General features: G+C 40.8%; 1 protein-coding gene across 1 annotated transcript in view; it reads left to right on the top strand.

Moving 5' to 3' along the window:
• PLXDC1 (plexin domain containing 1) overlaps positions 1–23,896 on the top strand; it is a 123,268-nt gene extending 99,372 nt beyond the window's left edge. The window contains exons 12-14 of the mRNA XM_053697864.1: positions 20,872–20,904; positions 20,989–21,128; positions 21,807–23,896. Of these exons, the coding sequence (XP_053553839.1) occupies positions 20,872–20,904; positions 20,989–21,128; positions 21,807–21,932 (299 nt within the window). The 3' untranslated portion in view covers positions 21,933–23,896. The remainder of the gene's footprint in view (positions 1–20,871; positions 20,905–20,988; positions 21,129–21,806) is intronic.
• Positions 23,897–24,242: the final 346 nt, after the last annotated feature.

The raw sequence follows: 24,242 nt of genomic DNA, 5'->3' as shown, positions 1-24,242 counted from the left end.
GTATTGCACACCTTGTGCTTTTGGGCACTCCAGTGATGTTGCAGCTCTGAAATATGGCCAAACTGGTGGCAAGTGGCATCTTGGCAGCTGCACGCTTGACTTTTCTCAGTTCATGGGCAGTTATTTTGCGCCTTGGTTTTTCCACACGCTTCTTGCGACCCTGTTGACTATTTTGAATGAAACGCTTGATTGTTCGATGATCACGCTTCAGAAGCTTTGCAATTTTAAGATATCTCACTATTTTTGACTTTTCTGAGCCTTTCAAGTCCTTCTTTTGACCCATTTTGCCAAAGGAAAGGAAGTTGCCTAATAATTATGCACACCTGATATAGGGTGTTGATGTCATTAGACCACACCCCTTCTCATTACAGAGATGCACATCACCTAATATGCTTAATTGGTAGTAGGCTTTCGAGCCTATACAGCTTGGAGTAAGACAACATGCATAAAGAGGATGATGTGGTCAAAATACTCATTTGCCTAATAATTCTGCACTCCCTGTACACTAACACTGCACTGTATAATGATGCATTTATATACGTGTGAGTATGCTTCACAGTATAATGAAGAGGAAGATCTATACACAGATAATGACCACATAGGCAAATGCCTATGTATAGACTAGCTGCTTTGCCCCCCCCCCCCAGCATTTTGGCTTTTGTGCCACTGCATCTGCTGCCCCAATGGTAGTTCCTTGTGTGTATTTAGCCCTTCTGTGCGGAATCATTTCACACCATCGTGCTAGAGTTGTCTGGCACCTATTACATTTACACCTAAATTTCAACTTTTTTCTTGTGAGGTACCTACACAAAACATAATGTATGCTTTCCTGATGAATTCATTTCTTTCATAGTGATGAGAGTCCAACATCCATTACTACTGGGAATTACTGTTTTCTACCACTAGGAGGAGGCAAACCCCAAGAACTCTATAAAACCCCTCACCAGTACCTTAGTTTTAAAGTATAGCCGAGCACAAAGAGGAAGGAAAAATAATAAGAGCCAACAAAATAGGAGCAGGGAAAAAAGATGTGCACAAAAAAGGTAAGCCTAAATTATGTTTTCTTTTCATACAGGTGGTGAGAGACCACAATACATTACTCCTGGGAACTAATTCCCAAGCTGTGGAGTCCATGAGTAATTACAGAAAAGGGTGGGAGAAACTAAATCCACATTTCTAATAGAGCCTAAAAAAAGTCAATAAAAATAACCAACAAAAAAAAATCATCCGGAGACAACTGCCAGAAGGACACACTACCAAAGGCTGCCTCAGAAAGAAATAAGAACATTAAAATGGTAGAAAAAAATATGCAAAGAAGACCAAATAGCTGACTAGCAAAATTGGTCCTCTGGTAAAATATTCTAAAAACAGAAGTGGTAACTGGTCTGAAGAAATGAGCTGGAGGTTCAATACCCTGAAAACTGATTAGCAATATAAGGGAATCCAGTACCTTAGAGAATATTATGAGAGCTGTAGTCAGATGAAACGGAAGAGTAAAAACTGAAAGAGCTTGTCCAAAAAAGCAAATCTTAGAAATCGATGATGTTCCTAGAAGTAAGAACATAAAATTCTTAAAATCTATTGAGGACATAAACTGACCTCACAGAAAAATTTAAATAGTTTCCATTTAGAAAGTAGGAACTTGAGAAACTTGTTCAAAGTTTTTAGATCAGAATAGATCTGGAAGTTCCTTCCTACTTATGGAAAATTAAATAGGTTGGAGATCCCAACTACATGAGCCTACAAAGTTCCTAGGAACATAGCACAGAAAAAACCCTCCTTTGGGAGGCATTGATCTGAAAACCTTTGATATCCTTGAGACTATAATAAGAATTCAGAGAACCTGAACAGTCTGAAACCAAGATTCCTAAAAAGGAGTAAACCAACCCTTACCAAAGCCTCTTGATCATGGGCTGCACCTACATGCAAACTTGGAAGGGAAATAAGATCTTAAACTGCTAAGGGTTGTTCCAATTCAACTAATTAGCAGTGACCCTGTCATCATTCCCCAGAGCAAATACATTGGTTTGGTATCTAGCTTTGCAACCTTGTGACCCAGCTTCAAAGGCAGATTTAGAAACAGAATTACAAGGCTCCATAATGGCAAAAAAACTAATAATAAAGTTAAAAAAAACAAAGTTAAATTATAATATCCCCATTAAAAGAGCTAGTGAAGAAAGGGAGACACTTACCCCTTATGAAAAAAAACTCTCAAACTTACAATTTGAAAAATCACTAATACAAGATAAGTGCATCATGACAGCACACTTGTAAAGGGAGGTGTGCGTCAAACTTACGTCATATATAATAGAAAAGTGCTCCAAAAAATATGCACACTATCATAGCGACACACGCACACATGAAGGCCAGCGTGCGTCAACGTGAGTCAAAAAATGTATGCGGGCGAAAATATCAAATAACAGCATATACTGTATATATAAACTGTCCCAAGGCTATGTACATATATAACAATATATATAGTGATAAACTAAACGGCTAATACAGTGCTAATTGAAAAAAAATATAGTACTAACCCAAAATCCAAGACCAGTGCTGAAACATAACAGTAAAGGAACTGGAATAGGAGTATATAGACAAACCAACAGGCAGAGGCAAAGGACAAGTCTCTGCGACCCCGATGGCAAGGCTTGTAACTGAATCCCCACTGCTGAAATATGTTATTTTTCAATACTCCAAATACATTCCACCAACAAGCAACTTGTACTCTGAGTAAAAACGGCCCTCAACTTGATCTGAGAACCCCTCTCTCTGAAAAATCAAATACACATCATTCTTTGACCACCTCCAGCTAAGGCGAAGACAAGACTGATGTACTGGTGAGGTGGGAGGGGTTTTATAGAGTTCTTGGAGTTTGGGAATCTTTACCTCCTCCTCCTAGTGGTAGGGAAGAGTAATTCCCAGGGGTAATGGATCATGGATTTTCACCACCTGTATGAAAGAAATCACATCTTTTTTTCAGCAGATAATATTTTAGAAAATAATATGGGAAAACAGCATTATATGAAAAAACTAAAAAGTTTTTGTGTAATTTTCTATGACGTGTACATCATGTGTACAGATGGGTACATTTATACATATGTATATTAAACTGTAGCACAGGAGTCATTGGGGCATATCTATCAAGCTCGGTATGGAGCTTGAAGCCCCGTGTTTCTGGCGAGCCTTCAGACTCGCCAGAAACACCAGTTATGAAGCAGCGGTCTAAATATAGACTCTGAGGAGGCGGACAGACCGCCGCAATTCAACCCGATCGAATATGATCGGGTTGATTGACACCCCCTGCTAGCAGCCGATTGGCCACGAATCTGCAGGGGGCGGCGTTGCACCAGCAGTTCACAAGAGCTGAATGCGGAGAGTGTATTGCTTTCCGCATTCAGCGAGGTCTGTCGGATCATGTCGGATAGGCCTTTCATAAATAGGCGCCATTATCTCGTAAATATTTCATACATACATTACAGTATATGGCTCCACATTTAGTTGATCTCCCCAAAACACCAACATTTAAGATATTATACTAATAAAAATGAATAACTGAAAATCATCAGATTATTTTCATTACTTTGCACCACTTTGTAATTTATGGAAAAAAATGAGTAGGGTATAAAATCATACCTGTCAAACATTTGTCATGGGTGGGAAGGTACAGCTTTCTTCCTGCCTGCAGCACCATGGTGTCCCAATTTGAAATATCTGACCCTAGACCTAGACATGCCCACAGAATGCAGTACATGATCTGGTACTGCAAGTAACCCTAAAAAATCAGTAACCCACTCCTCCAATTATTGGTGGGCCATTGCCCACAAGCCTTTTACATCCCAGAAATCATCCACCATTTGCTGGGAGGTAGGTAAAATATTTTAAAAAAACATATAGAATGATTTTTGGCAACTACTACTTTCCTAAGATATGGTGACTCCACAAAATCATCAATTACTAGTGGGAATACCTCTCCTGACCAGCAGGAGGCGGCAAAGAGCACCACAGCAAAAACTTTTAATACCACTCCCCTTGGGGGTCGTGTCCAAGCAGTTCTGAATAGGACGCACACTCTGAGAGCTCTGAGCAGAGATTTTGATAATCTGCCAATTATCGATTTATATCAGCTGGAAAACCGGCAAATACCACAGAGACATTGCAGTACTGTCACTGGTGACTTTAAATATCGTTTTCTAGCTGTTTAAATGACGCTGAGACTTCAGATTGGAACCTAAGGCCTAAGGTGGCAGCCGCATACTAGGCATTCACCTCCCCCCCCGGGAAGAGCCGGGTTATCAGTGCTGCCAGGGTTCCTGGCTTACTGAACCTCTTCAAATCCTAACACCGCTTTGACCTTAACTGGGCTTATCACTAAGATTGAACGGAAGCTGTCATTTTCACTCCACAATCACAGTACAACTGAGAGCCTCCCGCTTTCCGGAGCAGTCACCTATACCAAACTACCTTGAATGAAGGGAGAATCATAAGGAGAATATGGAGATGCAACATAACAGATGCCTTGCAAACCTAGAGAGACTCATGGAATTGCTCATGGAGAGAGCCCCATTTGATAACCTCATGGCCAAACTGGGTCACGCTGCCATACAAATCAAAGCTACAGAAGAAAATCAGAGATCTGCTGGCCAAAATGGCGCTGAGAAAGTAACGCACATTGCAGACGCAGCGCACCCACATCGGGACTCTCCTTTGCCCGCTCACAGCACCTTTTGGCCAACTGCACCACACCGCATCAGGAAATCCTTGCTTGCCCATAGTAGCCCACCCGTCAATGACATCGGACATAGGAGTGAGCCCCCACATGTAAAGAGCTTCCGCACGGCCTTCAGACTACCAAGCCTACCGGACCGGATCGAGAGTCAATGCCGGACCTCGACTACAGAATGTAAACACACACTGAACGAGCACCTGGAGGGGGCCCGAGCAGCTATGAGAGTGGAGCCATCGGACTTCTTACCGCATAATATCCAGATGGTTGTGGACCAGAAAGGTCACGGAAGAAAGCTTATGGACTTGACCGATTGCTATGACCTTATGCAGCTTAATCCCCCATTTGAACAACTCCGCACTGGCAAATTAAGTGAACTCACATGGGGACAGATTTGGATAGAGAGATCCACCCTGAAAGTACTGCTGACTTTTCCGGACTTGGGATATTATGATCAGGCAATGACGGGGGGCTGATGCGGCCTTAACTTAATATTGGGGCCGTCGGACCCCAGTGGTGGGCTTACTGGTAATTAATTAAAAGGTTAATATGTTCTGTTGTATGTTTGTTACGCAATTTATTCAGATTAGTTGGCGAACCTCAATGTTATAAGGCTAGTATTTTGGCAATTACAATCCCCTCCTAGCAATAGCTCTTTTTAGACAGTAAAGGGATAACCGTAATGACGATATGATAAGGCACCTCCTGTCTATTAGCATTTTGAAATGTCATGTTTAAATTTCTGCCTGTAGAAAAATCTGAGAGCTCAGTTTTGGTCCATATCTTAATTATAACCTATTGTTTTGTTTTTTTCTTAAAAAAAAAAAAAAAAAAAAATACCACTCCCCTTACCCACAATCCACAGTCATTCTCTTTGCCTGTAGTAGTTGCAAGGAGGTGGTAAAGTTAGGTGTCTGTAAGATTCTACAATCAAGAGTTTGTTATGTTCAAAGCAGGACAAGATGTTCTGATCTTTGCTAAGGGTTTAGCTGTAGTCCATTTCAGTCTCTTCAGTAGAGCATTGGTGGCTTTTAAGCATTTGGGAACTTGGGGGGTATAATCCCCTCTGTGCCTCCCAATTTATGTATTGCTGCCCTTGTCAGAAAGCCTGTTTAAGTTTGCACAGTCTTTTTATTTTTCACAGATCCATAGGAGGAGGGTGCCTCTTAAACTTTGTGAGCTGCCTGCTGCAGGGCAGTTACTTTTATGGTAAGTGCTATATTATATTATATTCTTATATTGGCACTTAAACGGTTAATTCAATTTTTCTGATGAGGGGTTATATTACAGGGCATTGACAAGGTTCTGGCTCATGATTTTTTATTACTTTGTATGCGATTTTCAGTTTAATTTTTTTTGCAACAATTTTTTCCCTGGGTAAGGTTATGAGTGTCCTGGTGTATTGTGATGTTTTGGTGGGCGGACCCTGCTGAGGAGGTAGTTTTGGCGCACTTTTTCAAACCAGGAAGTGTTTGTTTTATTTTAGTGCAGCTCTGGGCTGTGTACAAGTGGCTGTTTCTCCTGTTAAGTGTGGTCAGTCCACGGGTCATCATTACTTCTGGGATATTAACTCCTCCCCAACAGGAAGTGCAAGAGGATTCACCCAGCAGAGCTGCTATATAGCTCCTCCCCTCTACGTCACCTCCAGTCATTCTCTTGCACCCAACGAATAGATAGGATGTGTGAGAGGACTGTGGTAATTATACTTAGTTTCATACCTTCAATCAAAAGTTTGTTATTTTATAATAGCACCGGAGTGTGTTATTCCTTCTCTGGTAGAATTTGAAGAAGAATCTACCTGAGTTTTTTCTATGATTTTAGCCGGCGTAGTTAAGATCATATTGCTGTTTCTCGGCCATCTGAGGAGAGGTAAACTTCAGATCAGGGGACAGCGGGCAGATTACTTAATTTATTTAATCTTAAACGTTTTTTGCTGGCATGTAAAATCGTTTAATTTTCTGAGGTACTGGGTGAAAAAATGTTTTGGGCACTAATTTTTTTTTTTTCCACTTGGCAGTCGTTTTATTTAATTTATGACAGTTTACTGATCTCTCTCACTGTTGTGTGTGAGGGGGAGGGGCCTTTTTTGGCGCTTTTGCTACGCATCAAAAAATTCAGTCAGAAGTTTATTGTCTTCCCTGCATGATCCGGTTCATCTCTACAGAACTCAGGGGTCTTCAAAACTTGTTTTGAGGGAGGTAATCACTCACAGCAGAGCTGTGAGATTGTAGTTGACTGTGATAAAAAACGTTTATTTCTGTATTTTTTTTCTGCTATCAGGGTTAGTTATCCTTTGCTAATGGGAGCAATCCTTTGCTAAAATTGTGTTTTTACAAAGATTTGATGCTATAACTTTTCAGTTTATTAATTTTCAACTGTCATAACTTTTTCTGTGCTTCTTATAGGCACAGTACGTTTCATATTATAGTAAATTACTTGAAAAGTATTTCCAAGTTGCTAGTTTATTTGCTAGTGTGTTAAACATGTCTGATTCAGAGGAAGATATCTGTGCTATATGTGCTAAAGCCAAAGTGGAGCCCAATAGAAATTTATGTACTAACTGCATTGATGCTACTTTAAATAAAAGTCAATCTGTACAAATTGAACATATTTCACCAAACAACGAGGGGAGAGTTATGCCGACTAACTCGCCTCACGTGTCAGTACCTGCATCTCCCGCTCGGGAGGTGCGTGATATTGTAGCGCCGAGTACATCTGGGCGGCCATTACAAATCACATTACAGGATATGGCTACTGTTATGACTGAAGTTTTGGCTAAATTACCAGAACTAAGAGGTAAGCGTGATCACTCTGGGGTGAGAACAGAGTGCGCTGATAATATTAGGGCCATGTCAGACACTGCGTCACAATTTGCAGAACATGAGGACGGAGAGCTTCATTCTGCGGGTGACGGTTCTGATCCAAACAAACTGGATTCAGACATTTCAAATTTTAAATTTAAGCTGGAAAACCTCCGTGTATTACTAGGGGAGGTGTTAGCGGCTCTGAATGATTGTAACACAGTTGCAATACCAGAGAAAATGTGTAGGTTGGATAAATATTTTGCGGTACCGTCGAGTACTGACGTTTTTCCTATACCTAAGAGACTTACTGAAATTGTTACTAAGGAGTGGGATAGACCCGGTGTGCCGTTCTCACCCCCTCCGATATTTAGAAAGATGTTTCCAATAGACGCCACCACACGGGACTTATGGCAAACGGTCCCTAAGGTGGAGGGAGCAGTTTCTACTTTAGCTAAGCGTACCACTATCCCGGTGGAGGATAGCTGTGCCTTTTCAGATCCAATGGATAAAAAGTTAGAGGGTTACCTTAAGAAAATGTTTGTTCAACAAGGTTTTATATTGCAACCTCTTGCATGCATTGCGCCTGTCACGGCTGTAGCAGCATTTTGGTTTGAGTCTCTGGAAGAGACACTTGAATCAGCTCCATTAGATGAGATTACACACAAGCTTAAAGCCCTTAAGTTAGCTAACTCATTTATTTCGGATGCCGTAGTACATTTAACTAAACTTACGGCTAAGAATTCCGGATTCGCCATTCAGGCGCGCAGAGCACTGTGGCTAAAATCCTGGTCAGCTGACGTTACTTCTAAATCTAAATTGCTTAATATACCTTTCAAAGGGCAGACCTTATTCGGGCCCGGGTTGAAAGAAATTATCGCTGACATTACAGGAGGTAAAGGCCATGCCCTGCCTCAAGACAGAGCCAAACCTAAGGCTAGACAGTCTAATTTTCGTTCCTTTCGTAATTTCAAAGCAGGAGCAGCATCAACTTCCTCTGCACCAAAACAGGAAGGAGCTGTTGCTCGCTACAGACAAGGCTGGAGACCTAACCAGTCCTGGAACAAGGGCAAGCAGGCCAGGAAACCTGCCGCTGCCCCTAAGACAGCATGAATTGAGGTCCCCCGATCCGGGAACGGATCTAGTGAGGGGCAGACTTTCTCTCTTCGCCCAGGCTTGGGCAAGAGATGTCCAGGATCCCTGGGCGTTAGAGATCATATCTCAGGGATACCTTCTGGACTTCAAATCCTCTCCCCCAAGAGGGAGATTTCATCTGTCAAGGTTGTCAACAAACCAAATAAAGAAAGAGGCGTTTCTACACTGCGTACAAGATCTTTTATTAATGGGAGTGATCCATCCGGTTCCGCGGTCGGAACAAGGACAAGGGTTTTACTCAAATCTGTTTGTGGTTCCCAAAAAAGAGGGAACTTTCAGGCCAATCTTGGATTTAAAGATCCTAAACAAATTCCTAAGAGTTCCATCGTTCAAAATGGAAACTATTCGGACAATTTTACCCATGATCCAAAAGGGTCAGTACATGACCACAGTGGATTTAAAGGATGCTTACCTTCACATACCGATTCACAAAGATCATTACCGGTATCTAAGGTTTGCCTTTCTAGACAGGCATTACCAGTTTGTAGCTCTTCCATTCGGATTGGCTACGGCTCCAAGAATCTTCACAAAGGTTCTGGGTGCTCTTCTGGCGGTACTAAGACCGCGAGGAATTTCGGTAGCTCCGTACCTAGACGACATTCTGATACAAGCTTCAAGCTTTCAGACTGCCAAGTCTCATACAAAGTTAGTACTGGCATTTCTAAGGTCGCATGGATGGAAGGTGAACGAAAAGAAGAGTTCTCTCTTTCCACTCACAAGAGTTCCCTTCTTGGGGACTCTTATAGATTCTGTAGAAATGAAGATTTACCTGACAGAAGACAGGTTAACAAAGCTTCAAAATGCATGCCGTGTCCTTCATTCCATTCAACACCCGTCAGTAGCTCAATGCATGGAGGTGATCGGCTTAATGGTAGCGGCAATGGACATAGTACCCTTTGCACGCCTACATCTCAGACCGCTGCAATTGTGCATGCTAAGTCAGTGGAATGGGGATTACTCAGACTTGTCCCCTACTCTGAATCTGGATCAAGAGACCAGAAATTCTCTTCTATGGTGGCTTTCTTGGCCACATCTGTCCAGGGGGATGCCATTCAGCAGGCCGGACTGGACAATTGTAACAACAGACGCCAGCCTACTAGGTTGGGGCGCTGTCTGGAATTCTCTGAAGGCTCAAGGACAATGGAATCAGGAGGAGAGTCTCCTACCAATAAACATTCTGGAATTGAGAGCAGTTCTCAATGCCCTTCTGGCTTGGCCCCAGTTAACAACTCGGGGGTTCATCAGGTTTCAGTCGGACAACATCACGACTGTAGCTTACATCAACCATCAGGGAGGGACAAGAAGCTCCCTAGCAATGATGGAAGTATCAAAGATAATTCGCTGGGCAGAGTCTTACTCTTGCCACCTGTCAGCAATCCACATCCCGGGAGTGGAGAACTGGGAGGCGGATTTCCTAAGTCGTCAGACTTTTCATCCGGGGGAGTGGGAACTTCATCCGGAGGTCTTTGCCCAAATACTTTGACGTTGGTGCAAACCAGAGATAGATCTCATGGCGTCTCGACAGAACGCCAAGCTTCCTCGTTACGGGTCCAGATCCAGGGATCCGGGAGCGGTTCTGATAGATGCTTTGACAGCACCTTGGACCTTCGGGATGGCTTATGTGTTTCCACCCTTCCCGATGCTTCCTCGATTGATTGCCAGAATCAAACAGGAGAGAGCATCAGTGATTCTAATAGCGCCTGCATGGCCACGCAGGACTTGGTATGCAGATCTAGTGGACATGTCATCCTGTCCACCTTGGTCTCTACCTCTGAAACAGGACCTTCTGATCCAGGGTCCCTTCAAACATCAAAATCTAATTTCTCTGAAGCTGACTGCTTGGAAATTGAACGCTTGATTTTATCAAAACGTGGTTTTTCTGAGTCAGTTATTGATACCTTAATACAGGCTAGGAAGCCTGTTACCAGAAAGATTTACCATAAGATATGGCGCAAATACTTATATTGGTGCGAATCCAAGAGTTACTCATGGAGTAAGGTTAGGATTCCGAGGATATTGTCTTTTCTACAAGAAGGTTTAGAAAAGGGTTTATCCGCTAGTTCCTTAAAGGGACAGATTTCAGCTCTGTCCATTCTTTTACACAAACGTCTGTCAGAAGTTCCGGACGTTCAAGCTTTTTGTCAGGCTTTAGCTAGGATCAAGCCTGTGTTTAAAACTGTTGCTCCACCATGGAGTTTGAACTTAGTTCTTAATGTTTTACAGGGTGTTCCGTTTGAACCCCTCCATTCCATTGATATCAAGCTGTTATCTTGGAAAGTTCTGTTTTTAATGGCGATTTCCTCGGCTCGAAGAGTCTCTGAGTTATCTGCCTTACATTGTGATTCTCCTTATCTGATTTTTCATTCAGACAAGGTAGTTCTGCGTACTAAACCTGGGTTCCTACCTAAGGTGGTCACTAACAGGAATATCAATCAAGAGATTGTGGTTCCATCTTTGTGTCCTAATCCTTCTTCGAAGAAGGAACGTCTGCTACACAATCTAGATGTAGTCCGTGCCCTGAAATTTTATCTACAGGTAACTAAGGATTTTCGACAAACGTCTTCCCTGTTTGTCGTTTATTCTGGTCAGAGGAGAGGTCAAAAAGCTTCGGCTACCTCTCTCTCTTTTTGGCTTCGTAGCATAATACGGTTAGCCTATGAGACTGCTGGACAGCAGCCTCCTGAAAGAATTACAGCACATTCTACTAGAGCTGTGGCTTCCACTTGGGCCTTTAAGAATGAGGCTTCTGTTGAACAGATTTGCAAGGCTGCAACTTGGTCTTCTCTTCATACTTTTTCCAAATTTTACAAATTTGACACTTTTGCTTCTTCGGAGGCTGTTTTTGGGAGAAAGGTTCTTCAGGCAGTGGTTCCTTCCGTATAAAGAGCCTGCCTGTCCCTCCCGTCATCCGTGTACTTTAGCTTTGGTATTGGTATCCCAGAAGTAATGATGACCCGTGGACTGACCACACTTAACAGGAGAAAACAAAATTTATGCTTACCTGATAAATTCCTTTCTCCTGTAGTGTGGTCCGTCCACGGCCCGCCCTGTTTTTTATGGCAGGTAAAAAAATTTTGAATTATACTCCAGTCACCACTACACCCTTTGGCTTCTCCTTTCTCGTTGGTCCTTGGTCGAATGACTGGAGGTGACGTAGAGGGGAGGAGCTATATAGCAGCTCTGCTGGGTGAATCCTCTTGCACTTCCTGTTGGGGAGGAGTTAATATCCCAGAAGTAATGATGACCCGTGGACTGACCACACTACAGGAGAAAGGAATTTATCAGGTAAGCATAAATTTTGTTTTTCTTTGTTGCAGAGTGGTTTCAGTCCAAAGTGTTCCTATTTTTTCTCCGTTTGATCAGCAGGTTCAGGTAGGCACTTCAGCAATCTGGCTGGGGTGTAGAGGTGCCCATATTTATTTTACTTTACTTTACTTTTATAAAGTTTAAGTTTGTTGCTATAAATGTCTGTGTCAACGATACTTTTTTAAAGGGATAGTAAAGTTTTTTTGGCTTTTTTTTTCTTTTGTATAAATTTATTATTTGAAATTCATTATTTGTGTTTTGTTGGACTAAGTGGCCCTGCAAAATGTTATTTGTACTCTGTTGGGGCTAATGTGGAACCTCCTATTTCTTTGTGTTCCTCGTGTATTGAAGGAACATTGCATTACAAAGATAAACTTTTTGAATCTGAGCCATTTTTTTTCTAGTGAAGATGCTGTTCAAGTGCAGCCTTGTTCTCAGGCATCCCTACCCTTGTCTGCCCGCATGTTATACCCTGTGCTTCTTCTCATGCTCCAGTTTGAGTTTTCTTTGCAGGATATGGCTTCTCATACATCTTCTGCAGTTTCTGAAGCGTTATCTGCTTTCCCTATGTTGCAAGGGAAGCATAAGAGGAAATTTAAAAATTTGGAGACCCCTGTTTCAGGGGTTGTTTATTTCTAATGTCTCTTCTCAGAAGTCTGAGGAAGAGGATTCTTCTTTATTGTCTGGGGGTGACATCTCTGACTCCAACAGTATATTTCCTTCTTCTTATGCTGAAGTTGTGTCATTCAGCTTCAAATTAGAGCACCTCCGTTTGTTAATTTAGGAGGTTTTGTCTACTTTGGATGATTCTGATTCTATGGTTGTAATGACTCCTAAGAAATCTAGCAAGCTTATTATATATTTTGATGTTCCTTCCGCAGTGGAGGTATTCCCTGTCCCTCATCGTGCTTCAGAGATTGTTGCACGGGAGTGGGAGAAGCCTGGGATTCCTTTTTCCCCTTCTCCAATTTAAAATAAATAAATAAAAATAAATAAAAAAATAAAAAAATTGTTTTCTATTGCTTAAAGAGTCTTGGTAGACAGTGCCTTAGGTTGAGGGTGCTATTTCTAATTTGGCTAAGAGAATAACTATTCTGATTGAGGATAGTTATTTTCAGGATCCTATTGATAAGAAGCTTGAAGCTTTTCTTAAGAGGATGTATGTTCATCAGGGGTTGCAATGGCAGCCTGCGGTGTGTATTGCTACTGTTCCTAGAGCAGCAGCTTATTGTTTTAATGCGTTGTCTGATTCTATTCGATCAGACACTCCTCTTGAGGAGATTCAGGATAGGATTAAGGCTCTTAAATTGGCTAATTCCTTTATTTCTGATGCTTCTCTTCAAGTTATCAAATTGTCAAAGATTTCTAGCTTTGCTGTTTTAGCTCGCAGAGTTTTATGGTTAAATTCCTGGTCTGCGGATGTTTCTTCTAAACTAAGCTTTTGTCTTTTCATTACAAGGGTAAGACCTCGTTTGGACCAGGTCTGGCTGAGATTATTTCTGATATTACGGGAGGTAAGGGTCATTTTCTTCCTCAGGATAAAAGACATATACAAAAGCGTCAAAGTAATTTTCTTCCTTTCGGGAACCTCTCAGCTAAACCTTCCCCTTCCTCTTCCAAGCAGGAGCATTCTAAGTCTTTCTGGAAGTCCAATCATTCCTGGAATAAGGGGAAGCAATTCATAAAGCCTGTTACTGACTCAAAGTCAGCATGAAGGGTCTGCCCCCATTCCAGGAGCGGATCTTGTGGGGCAGATTTTCTTTTTCACTCAGGCTTGGGTTCGGGATGTTCCGGATCCCAGGGGCAGGTTTCTTCTCTCCAGGTTATCTGTAAACCATATAAAGAGAGAGCCGTTCTTGTGTTGTGTCCAGGATCTTTCCGATATGGGAGTAATAGTTCCTGTTCCTTTTCAGGAGCAGGGTCTGGGTTTTTATTCCAATCTGTTCGTAGTTCCCAAAAGAGAGGGAACATTCCGTCCTATTCTAGATTTCAAAAGTGTGAACAAGTTTCTCAGAGTTCCGTCTTTCAAGATGGAGACTGTTTGTTCCATTCTTCCTTTAGTTAAGGAGGGTCAGTTCATGACCACAGTGGAATTAAAGGATGCATATCTGCATTTTCCTATCCACAAGGATTATCACGAGTTTTTAAGATTTGCATTTCTAGACAAACATTTTCGGTTCCATTTCCATTTGGTCTTGCTACAGCTCCCAAGATTTTATCGAAGCTTCTGAGAGCATTTTTGGCGGTTCTTTGGTTACAGGGTGTTGCAGTGGCACCTTATCTGGACGATTTTTCTTGTTCAGGCGCCATCTCTTTAACAAACAAGCTTCCTCACGGAGATATTGTTGTCTTTTCTGTGCTCCCACGGTTGGAAGGTGAATTTAGGAAAAAGTTCCTTGATTCCGGCTACAGGAGTGGTATTTTTGGGAACAATAATAAATTCCCTAGAAATTGTTTTTTCTGACAGAGGCCAGAAAATCAAAGATACTCAATCCTTGTCTTAATCTTCAGGCCTTTCCCTGGCCATCAGTAGCTCAGTGTATGGAGGTTATTGATCTGATGGTGTCAGTTATAGACATCATTCCGTTTGCTTGGTTCCATCTCAGGCCTCTGCAGTTGTGCATGCTCAGACAATGGAAAGGGGATTATGCAGATCTGTCTCCACGTATTGTTTTTGATCTGGAGATAAGAAACTTTCTTCTGTGGTGGTTGTCCCAGGATCTTCTCTGGTAAACCTGCTTCAGCAGACCTACCTGGGTGATTGTGACCATGGATGCCAGTCTTGGGATGGGGAGCTGTCTGGGGTTCATTAAAGGCTCAGGGTCTTTAGACTCAGGAGGAGTCGGTTCTTCCTATAAATATTCTAGAGCTGAGGGCAATCTTCAATGATCTTCTGGCCTGGCCTCAGTTAGCTTCAGTCCAGTTTATCAGATTTCAGTCGGACAACATAACGTCCGTGGCTTACATCAATCATCAGGGGGGACTCAGAGTTCCTTGGCCATGACAGAGGTAGCCAGGATTATTCAGTGGGCAGAGTCTCACAATTGTTCTCTGTCTGCGATCCACATTTCAGGGGTGGACAATTGGGAATCGTATTTTCTAAGCCGACAGACTTTTCATCCAGGGGCGTGGGTACTCCATCCGGAGGTATTTTCTAACTTGATTCTCAAGTGGGGGCAGCCGTAGCTGGATCTCATGGCATCTCATCAGAATGCCAAGCTTCTAAGGTATGGGTCTCGGTCTCGAGATCCTCAGGCTGTACTGTTAAATGCTCTGGCTGTTCCTTGGAACTTTAGTCTAGTGTATGTTTCTTCTCCGTTCACTCTCCTTCCACAGGTCATTGCTTGAATCAGACAGGAGAGGGCGTTGGTGATTCTCATTGTCCCGGCGTGGCCTCGCAGAATCTGGTATGCGGATCTGGTGGAGATGTCATCTCTTCCACCTTGGAGTCTTCTGTTACGGAAGGGCCTTCTACTTCAGGGGCCCTTCCTTCATCCAAATCTCGTTTCTCTGAAGAGAACGCTTGATATTCTCTAAACGTGGTTTTTCTGAATCAGTTATTGAAGCTATGATTCAGGCTCGTAAGCCTGTGTCTAGAAATATTTATTATAAGATAAGATTTGGCATATATATTTGTATTGGTGTGATTCCAGAGGTTTTTCTTGGAATAGAGTTAAAATTCCTAGGATTTTGTCTTTTCTCCAAAAGGGTTTGGAGAAGGGTTTATCTGCTAGTACCTTGAGGGGTCAAATTTCTGCTTTATCTATTTTGTTGCATAAACGTCTGGCAGATATGCCAGATGTTAAGTCTTTTTGCCAGGTTCTGGTTAGAGTCAGGCCTAGGTTAAAATTTGCTACTCCTCCGTGGAGTCTCAATTTGGTTCTTAGAGTTCTTCAACATGCTCCTTTTGAACCTATGCATTCTTTGGATATTAAGTGTTTATCCTGGAAAGTTTTGTTTTTGGTTGCTATTTCTTTTGCTCGAAGAGTTTCGGAGCGTTCAGCTTTGCAGTATGAATCTCTTTTCCTTATTTTTCATTCTGATGAATATGCGTACTGCCTTTTTTTCTTCCTAAGGTAGTTTCGGATGGGAATATTAATCAAGAGATTGTTCTCCCTTCCTTGTGTCCTGATCCTTCTTCTCATAAGGAACGTTTGTTGCACAACCTAGATGTGGTACATGCTTTAAAGTTTTATTTACAGGCAACTAAGGATTTTCGTCAGTCTTTTTCCTTATTTGTTGTTTATTCTGGGAAGAGAAAGGGTCAGAAAGATACGGCTTCTTCTATTTCTTTTTTGTTGAGGAGTATTTTTCGCTTGGCTTATGAGACTGCTGGATGGCAGCCTCCTGAGAGAATAACGGCTCTTTCTACCAGGGCTGTTTCTTCTTCTTGGGCTTTTAATAATGGAGCTTCTATGGAACAGATTTGCAGGGCTGCTGCTTGGTCATCCTTACTCACTTTTTCAATACTTTACAAATTTAATACTTTTGCTTCGGCTGAGGCTTCTTTTGGGAGAAAGGTTCTTCAAGCAGTGGTGCCTTCTGTTTAGGTTACCTGTCTTGTCCCTCCCTTATCATCTCTGTACTCTAGCTTTGGCATTGATTCCCACTAATTGATGATTCCGTGGACTCACCATATCTTAGGAAAGAAAACATTATTTATGCTTACCTGATAAATTTCTTTCTTTCCGGATATGGTGAGTCCACAGCCCACCCTTTATTTAAGACAGTTTATTTTTCTATAAACATCAGGCACCTCTGCACCTTATATTACTTCCTTTCTCCTTTCCTTTTTGTCGAATAACTGGGGATTCTGGGTAAGGGGAGTGGTATTTAACAGTTTTTGCTGTGGTGCTCTTTGCCGCTTCCTGCTAGTCTGGAGAGATATTCCCACTAGTAATTGATGATTCTGTGGACTCACCATATCCGGAAAGAAAGAAATTTATCAGGTAAGCATAAATTATGTTGTTTTTTTATTTAATTAGTTTATAGAAACATTAAAGGGACAGTCTACACCTTTAGTCATCTTAAAGTATTACCTTAGATTAATCTGCAAATAGCCTCCTGCACCCATTTCTATATCATGCAGCAGGAACAGTAAAACATTTTTATTTTAAAATAAATATTGTTTCTGGCCACTTTGAAATGGCTGCCAAGCTTTGCCCACTGATGACATCAGGATCTCGGCCTTATCTAGGCATTTAGTCTGTTGAATCCAACTAGTGAGTCTTTTGTAACTAGTGAACCTATTATGCAGCTCAGATTGTGATGTCACCAATGGGCGGAGCTTGGCTGCCATTTCAAAGGGCCAGAAACAATATTTATTTGAAAATAACTTTTTTTTACTGTTCCTGCCACATGATATAGAAAGGAAGCTATTAGCAGCTTAATCTAGGTAAGACTTCAAGATGACTAAAGTGTAGACTGTCCATTTAATCTATGAGTCCTAACATTAAGAATGCAGCAAAATGAGTCAAGCAGTTACTGCACTTATAAATATTACAATAGCTCTACAGCTATGTGGACATGATAGGCTGTGGTGGGATTCAATCTTTCAAAAGAGAGGTCTTTTGATATCATATGTGATAAGGCAGGTTATTGCATTTTCTATAGCAGTCACTTGCAAACTAACGGCTAGATTTAGAGTTTTGTCAGTAAAGACCCGCGTAGCTAACACTGCTTTTTTTCCTACCGCTGCTTCAAACAATGCTGGTATTGAGAGTTGTCTGAAGGGCTGCGTTAGGCTCCAAAAAGGGTGCGTTGAGATGAATTTACCGCCACTTCAACCCTCAATACCAGCGTTGCTTACGGTAGCGGTAAGCTGGCAAAACGTGCTCGTGCACGATTCCCCCATAGGAAACAATGGGGCAGTTTGGGATGAAAAAAACCCTAACACCTGCAAAAAAGCAGCGTTAAGATCCCAACGCAGTCCCATTGTTTCCTATGGGGAAACACTCTCTAAGTCTGCACCTAACACCCTAACATGAACCCCAAGTACAAACACCCCTAATCTTACACTTATTAACCCCTAATCTGCCGCCCCCGCTATCGCTGACACCTGCATTTTATTATTAACCCCTAATCTTCCGCTCTGGACACCGCCGCCACCTACATTATCCCTATGTACCCCTAATCTGCTGCCCCTAACATCGCTGACACCTACATAATATTTATTAACCCCTAATCTGCCCCCCAACATCACCGCTACCTAACTACACTTATTAACCCCTAATCTGCCGACCGGACCTCGCCGCTACTATAATAAATGTATTAACCCCTAAACCGCCACACTCCCGCCTCGCAAACTCTATAATAAACTGTATTAACCCCTAATTTGCCCTCCCTAACATCGCCGCCACCTAACTTCAAGTATTAACCCCTAATCTGCCGACCGGACCTCGCCGCTACTATAATAAATGTATTAACCCCTAAAGCTAAGTCTAACCCTAACACCCCTCTAAATTAAATATAATTTTAATCTAACAAAATAAATTAAATCTTATTAACTAAATTATTCCTATTTAAAACTAAATACCTGTAAAATAAACCCTAATATAGCTACAAATATAACTAATAGTTACATTGTAGCTATTTTAGGATTTATATTTATTTTACAGGCAACTTTGTATTTATTTTAACTAGGTAGAATAGCTATTAAATAGTTATTTACTATTTAATAGCTACCTAGTTAAAATAATTACAAAATTACCTGTAAAATAAATCCTAACCTAAGTTACAATTAAACCTAACACTACACTATCAATAAATTAATTAAATAAATTACCTACAAATACATACAATTAAATAAACTAAACTAAATTACAAAAAAAAACAAAAACACTAAATTACAAAAAATAAAACAAGATTACAAGAATATTAGGCTAATTACACCTACTCTAAGCCCCCTAATAAAATAAAAAAGCCCCCCAGAATAATAAAGGTCCCTACCCTATTCTAAATTAAAAAGTAATCAGCTCTTTTACCAGCCCTTAAAAGGGCTTTTTGCGGGGCATGCCCCAAAGTAATCAGCTCTTTTACCTGTAAAAAAAATACAACCCCCCCAACATTAAAACCCACCACCCACATACCCCCACTCTAACCCAAACCCCCCTTAAATAAACCTAACACTACCCCCCTGAAGATCTCCCTACCTTGAGTATTTTTTGTAATTTAGTGTTTGTTTGTTTTTGTAATTTAGTAGTTTTTTTTTTTTTGTAATTTAGTTTAGTTTATTTAATTGTATGTAATTGTAGGTAATTTATTTAATTAATTTATTGATAGTGTAGTGTTAGGTTTAATTGTAACTTAGGTTAGGATTTATTTTACAGGTAATTTTGTAATTATTTTAACTAGGTAGCTATTAAATAGTAAATAACTATTTAATAGCTATTCTACCTAGTTAAAATAAATACAAAGTTGCCTGTAAAATAAATATAAATCCTAAAATATCTACAATATAATTATTCGTTATATTGTAGCTATATTAGGGTTTATTTTACAGGTAAGTATTTAGTTTTAAATAGGAATACTTTAGTTAATAAGATTTAATTTATTTTGTTAGATTAAAATTATATTTAATTTAGGGGGGTGTTAGGGTTAACTTAGCTTTAGGGGTTAATATATTTATTATAGTAGCGGCGAGGTCCGGTCGGCAGATTAGGGGTTAATAAGTGTAGCTAAGGTAGCGGCGACGTTGGGGGGGCAGATTAGGGGTTAATAAATATTATGTAGGTGTCGGCGATGTTAGGGGCAGCAGATTAGGGGTTCATAGGGATAATGTAGGTGGCGGCTATGTGCGGTCGGCAGATTAGGGGTTAAAAATATTTATTATAGTGGCGGCGATGTGGGGGGACCTCGGTTTACCAGCGTTAGCCCAGAAAGCTCTTAACTACAGCCTTTCCATGGGCGGTAGGAGTCTTGTCGGTAGAGGGTCTACCGCTCACTTCAGCCAAGATCCCATTGAAAAGATAGGATACTCAATTGGCGTAAGGGGTTCTGCGGTATGGAAAGGTCGCGGCTTGAAAGTGAGCGTTAGACCTTTTCCTACCTGACTCTAAATACCAGCGGGCGGCCAAAAGCAGCGTTAGGACCCCTTAACGCTGCTTTTGACGGCTAACGCAGAACTCTAAATCTAGGCGTATAGGTGCATGAAACCCTCATTTAAAATTGGTAATACACTCTTTCATGTGCGGGGTAGTGTGTCTATATGTGTGTGTGCTGTATGATGTTTTAGGACAATAGGTAGATGCTTGGGGGCATATTTATCAAGCTCCGTTCAGGCTCGCCGGAAACAGAAGTTATGAAGCAGCGGTCTAAAGACCGCTGCTCCATAATCTGTCCGCCTGCTCTGAGGCGGCGAACAGAAATCAACCCGATCAAATACGATCGGGTTGATTGACACCCCCTGATTGGCCGTGAATCTGTAGGGGCAGTATTGCACCAGCAGTTCACTAGAACTGCTGGTGCAATGATAAATGCTGAGAGCGTATGCTGTCGGCATTTATCAATGTGCAGCGGACATGATCCGCAATATTGGATCATGTCCGCTCGCAAAATAATAAATAGGCCCCTTGATGTAAAATAGAGGGGTATGAGACACAATTCTGGAAATACAATGTGGAGTCTCATACCCCTCTGTTTTTTGGTAGAAGATAGGGGTTTAAAGTTGCCCTTCCCCGTCATTAGACTTTGCATGGGTGCTTAATTGGCGCATATTGTTTACATGTTGTCCTTTGCAATCTAATTTACGGAATAGGGAGGCCAGTGTTCATACATTGCTGAAATCTGATATTATAAGTGGGTTTTTTTATTAGTATCCAGCCTAGAGATTATAGAAAGAAAAGAATGTTCATAATCCCTTTCAGTGATCACTGTTGTTTCTTGCAGATGACACAAAGATTGTTCAGTATGCTGATAATGGTGAGTTGCAGAGGCTGATACAAGCGTATAAGATGATCATACCAAGACATCTTTAAGTCCTGATGAATGTGTTTTCTCTTTCAGAGTTGCACAACAAATTGCCTGTGCACTATGGAACTATTATAGGAATTGTACTGGCAGCACTGCTTATAACCATAATTATAATAGCAGTTATATATATAAATTGGCACACAGGCAAGAAAGGAAGACGCTGTTGTATACAGGTGAGATAAGGCTCATCCACTGCATAACTGAGGTTTAAGGTCTCCACATACTCAGCAAAAGCTGTGAAAATGGTGTATTTTGTATTACAGAGCTTGATAAATCACAGAAGTCTGAGAGCTATAACTGGCTCTTAACTTATAGATATTTCTAAATCCAGAATAATTCCCTGGCTCTTCAAAAATATTATGGCTGACTCGTCTGTTTTCTGTCTGTAAACTCCTTAGTTTAAAAAACAAAACCCTTGTATTTCATAATCTCACAAAACCCAAATTTTGTTTCTCATTATTCAGAGTGAGAATATAATATAAAAAAACGTTTTCCATTTACTTCTATTATCCAATTTGCTTCATTCTCACGTTATTTTTTGTTGAAGACATACCTAGGTAGGTAGTGTGCATCTAGTGCTCTTGCAAATGTATAACATTGTTGCAAAACCGCTGCCATATACTGCCACAGACACGTGCACACTCCATAGCTTATACTCCTGCTGTTCAACAAAGGATAACAAGAAAATGAAAATATTTGATAATAGAAGAAATTTTAAAAGTTGCTTAAAATTGTATGCTCTGTATGAAACATAAAAACAAAAATGTGGGGGTTTTATGTCCATTTAAGATAAAAAAACAAACAATACTAGAGAGATAATGTAAAAACATAATCAAATCTGTCATCTTTAGTTGCAGAACCGTCCACATCATTGGGAGACAATGAAGTTCAGTAATGACAGAAATCTTGCCATATACCGTGAGGTGGATCCCACACCAGGAAATGAAAAAGAAGACTTTATGGAGACCGAACCATGAGGGGAACCAGAAGAAAAAAGTGCGGGGGCAGGATCCCCCTCCAGGGAACCTTATTATAGCTCAACAATATCATCTGCACCCAGCAAGCAGTTTGTTTCAAGATATTTATACAAACAAAAATTAAGTAAAAAAGGAGAAATGATCTCTGTTTTTGCCTGTAGTCTCAAACATGGACAGTGTTCCACTTCCAATTCTTTACCAATATCCTGTAGGTCGCTGCATATCAAAGTTATAAATTATTAAGCTCCCCTTCTTTGCTGGAGTTTAGGAATATTTTTTCTCGCCATAAGTCTGCAGGTGATTGCACTGTACCAGAATACTGCAACTCTAGAGAATGTCCCATATTGGATTTGACAGAAAATGACAGAACATCACTCCATCAGCCTTTCTAAATACTTGCAAAACACTGCATTGTAGAAGACAGACACCTGCAGATGATTGGACGGTAGATAATGCCTGGCACAAATTATATAGAACTATTTGATTTCTAGGTTTATTTATCCTGCTTACAACCCTGTGAATACACAATACAGTGACTTATAGAAAGCAAAATAAAAACAGCAGCAAATATTGGTTGTTAAGCTAGATGCACATTTCTTGCTCAAGCACAGACTGTGTATTATATGTTCTTTATCTCTAATTTAATCATGTGACTGATGTCTTCTCAAATCGCATTATATTTATACAGCGAGCAATAAGTTATCACAGGAGTGAGTAGGAGGACAAGTTTCCAATCTCAGGGCAACAACTACCCCAAATTCACTTTATTTTTGTATACTTTACTTACATGTATTAAGGGGATTAACAATGAAACGCATGTCTTAGCTAATTATGTCTAGTTATCACTGAGCTGGCTGCACGGCTTGTAGAATCAGCATGGGTTAAAACCTGCAGCAGATGAACCTGCAAGCAAGCTGCTATCCTTTCTCGTAACTCTTTCTATGAAATTGCTATTTAGGTGTATTGGTTTGGCCAGAATTCTATTCTTAGGGCTAGATTTAATAAAGCCCTACGGCTGCAAGTTCTCACAAGAACTTGCTCGCCGTCATTTATCAAGCAGCGGTCACCAGGCCGCCATTTCCCTAACCTCTTCGCCACCTCTAATGTGGCGATATTCAATCTCCTCGGTCTAGTCAGACCGAGGAGATTGACAGCTCCTGCCCGCGTGTGATTGGCTGTGCGCAGGCAGGGGGCGGGATTGCACGCGAGAGCAAAATTGCGCTTGTGTACAATGGCGAATACCTGCGGGTAATTTCGCCCCGCCACAGACGAGCTGAGGCATACAGGGGCGTGTATACGCGCCCCTGTCCACCTCAGCTTTAATAAATCTAGCCCTTAGTGCATTGATCTAGACATGTATTATAATAATAATGACATTGTATAATGAATTCATTTGTTGGGCAATTGCTAGCAGATAAAGAAGATAGATGGTATATTGTATTTATTGTTTAATTTAATGTAAGCAAAGACATGTGGAAGCTGATAAAGTAAGAATACATTGCTTGCAGGCATACAATCTCAGTCTTCAATTAAGGTGTCTAATTCCATTAGATATATGTTAATTGCAATAGGTACCGGCCTGTGTGTCTGAGAGATCAACAGCATTTTAATGCAGAAGGGGTTAAAGTAATCAGATTCCACTTAGTTTGATCTGTGATTGCCAGCAGCACTTGATAGCTCTGTGCCAAATAATGCTCTCAGAAACATGGAATCCTAATTAAGTTGGAAGTGGGTCAGGACAGGCAGTTAAATATTCCTCCATCCGGTGCAACTGGCCTAAATTACAAGTTTTTCCTCCTCCTCTTGGTTATGTTTTGGAAATCATGACAGCTGAATTGTCTCAAGTTCAGCTGGGGAAACTGGACAATTTCTTCATGTGGGAGGAAGGGTGGTTACTTTGTTAAGTTTCATTGTTTTTATGAGTCGGAACATGACAATAAAGAGTAATGTATGATTTGTAATAACGTGTTGTTAATGTGTGAAGTAGCAGTAAATAAGTAAATATTACCATTTTTTACGTATATTTTTAACAATCACACTTTGCATAGTAGTGGGTGAGGAATACTGACAATATTAATTGTGAAGGGAATCTTAATATCATTAAGATGATTTTTTTTAAATCATGTATAACAAACTTTAAAGGAAAACTGCATAAAATAACACGTTTTAAGTAATAGATTTTTTTAAAAGGAGATAAAAATGTTAAAATACGCAGCAGTACATTTTGAATTCTATTACAACCTTTTTAAAATACACTTATGTCTGTAGACATGCTGATGCTTCTTTAAAAGAGTGTCAGAGGTTTAGTGA

The sequence above is a fragment of the Bombina bombina genome, chromosome 1 (assembly GCF_027579735.1).
Source record: "Bombina bombina isolate aBomBom1 chromosome 1, aBomBom1.pri, whole genome shotgun sequence".
NCBI classification, from domain to species: domain Eukaryota; kingdom Metazoa; phylum Chordata; class Amphibia; order Anura; family Bombinatoridae; genus Bombina; species Bombina bombina.
This window is presented reverse-complemented; position numbering and strand designations above follow the sequence as displayed.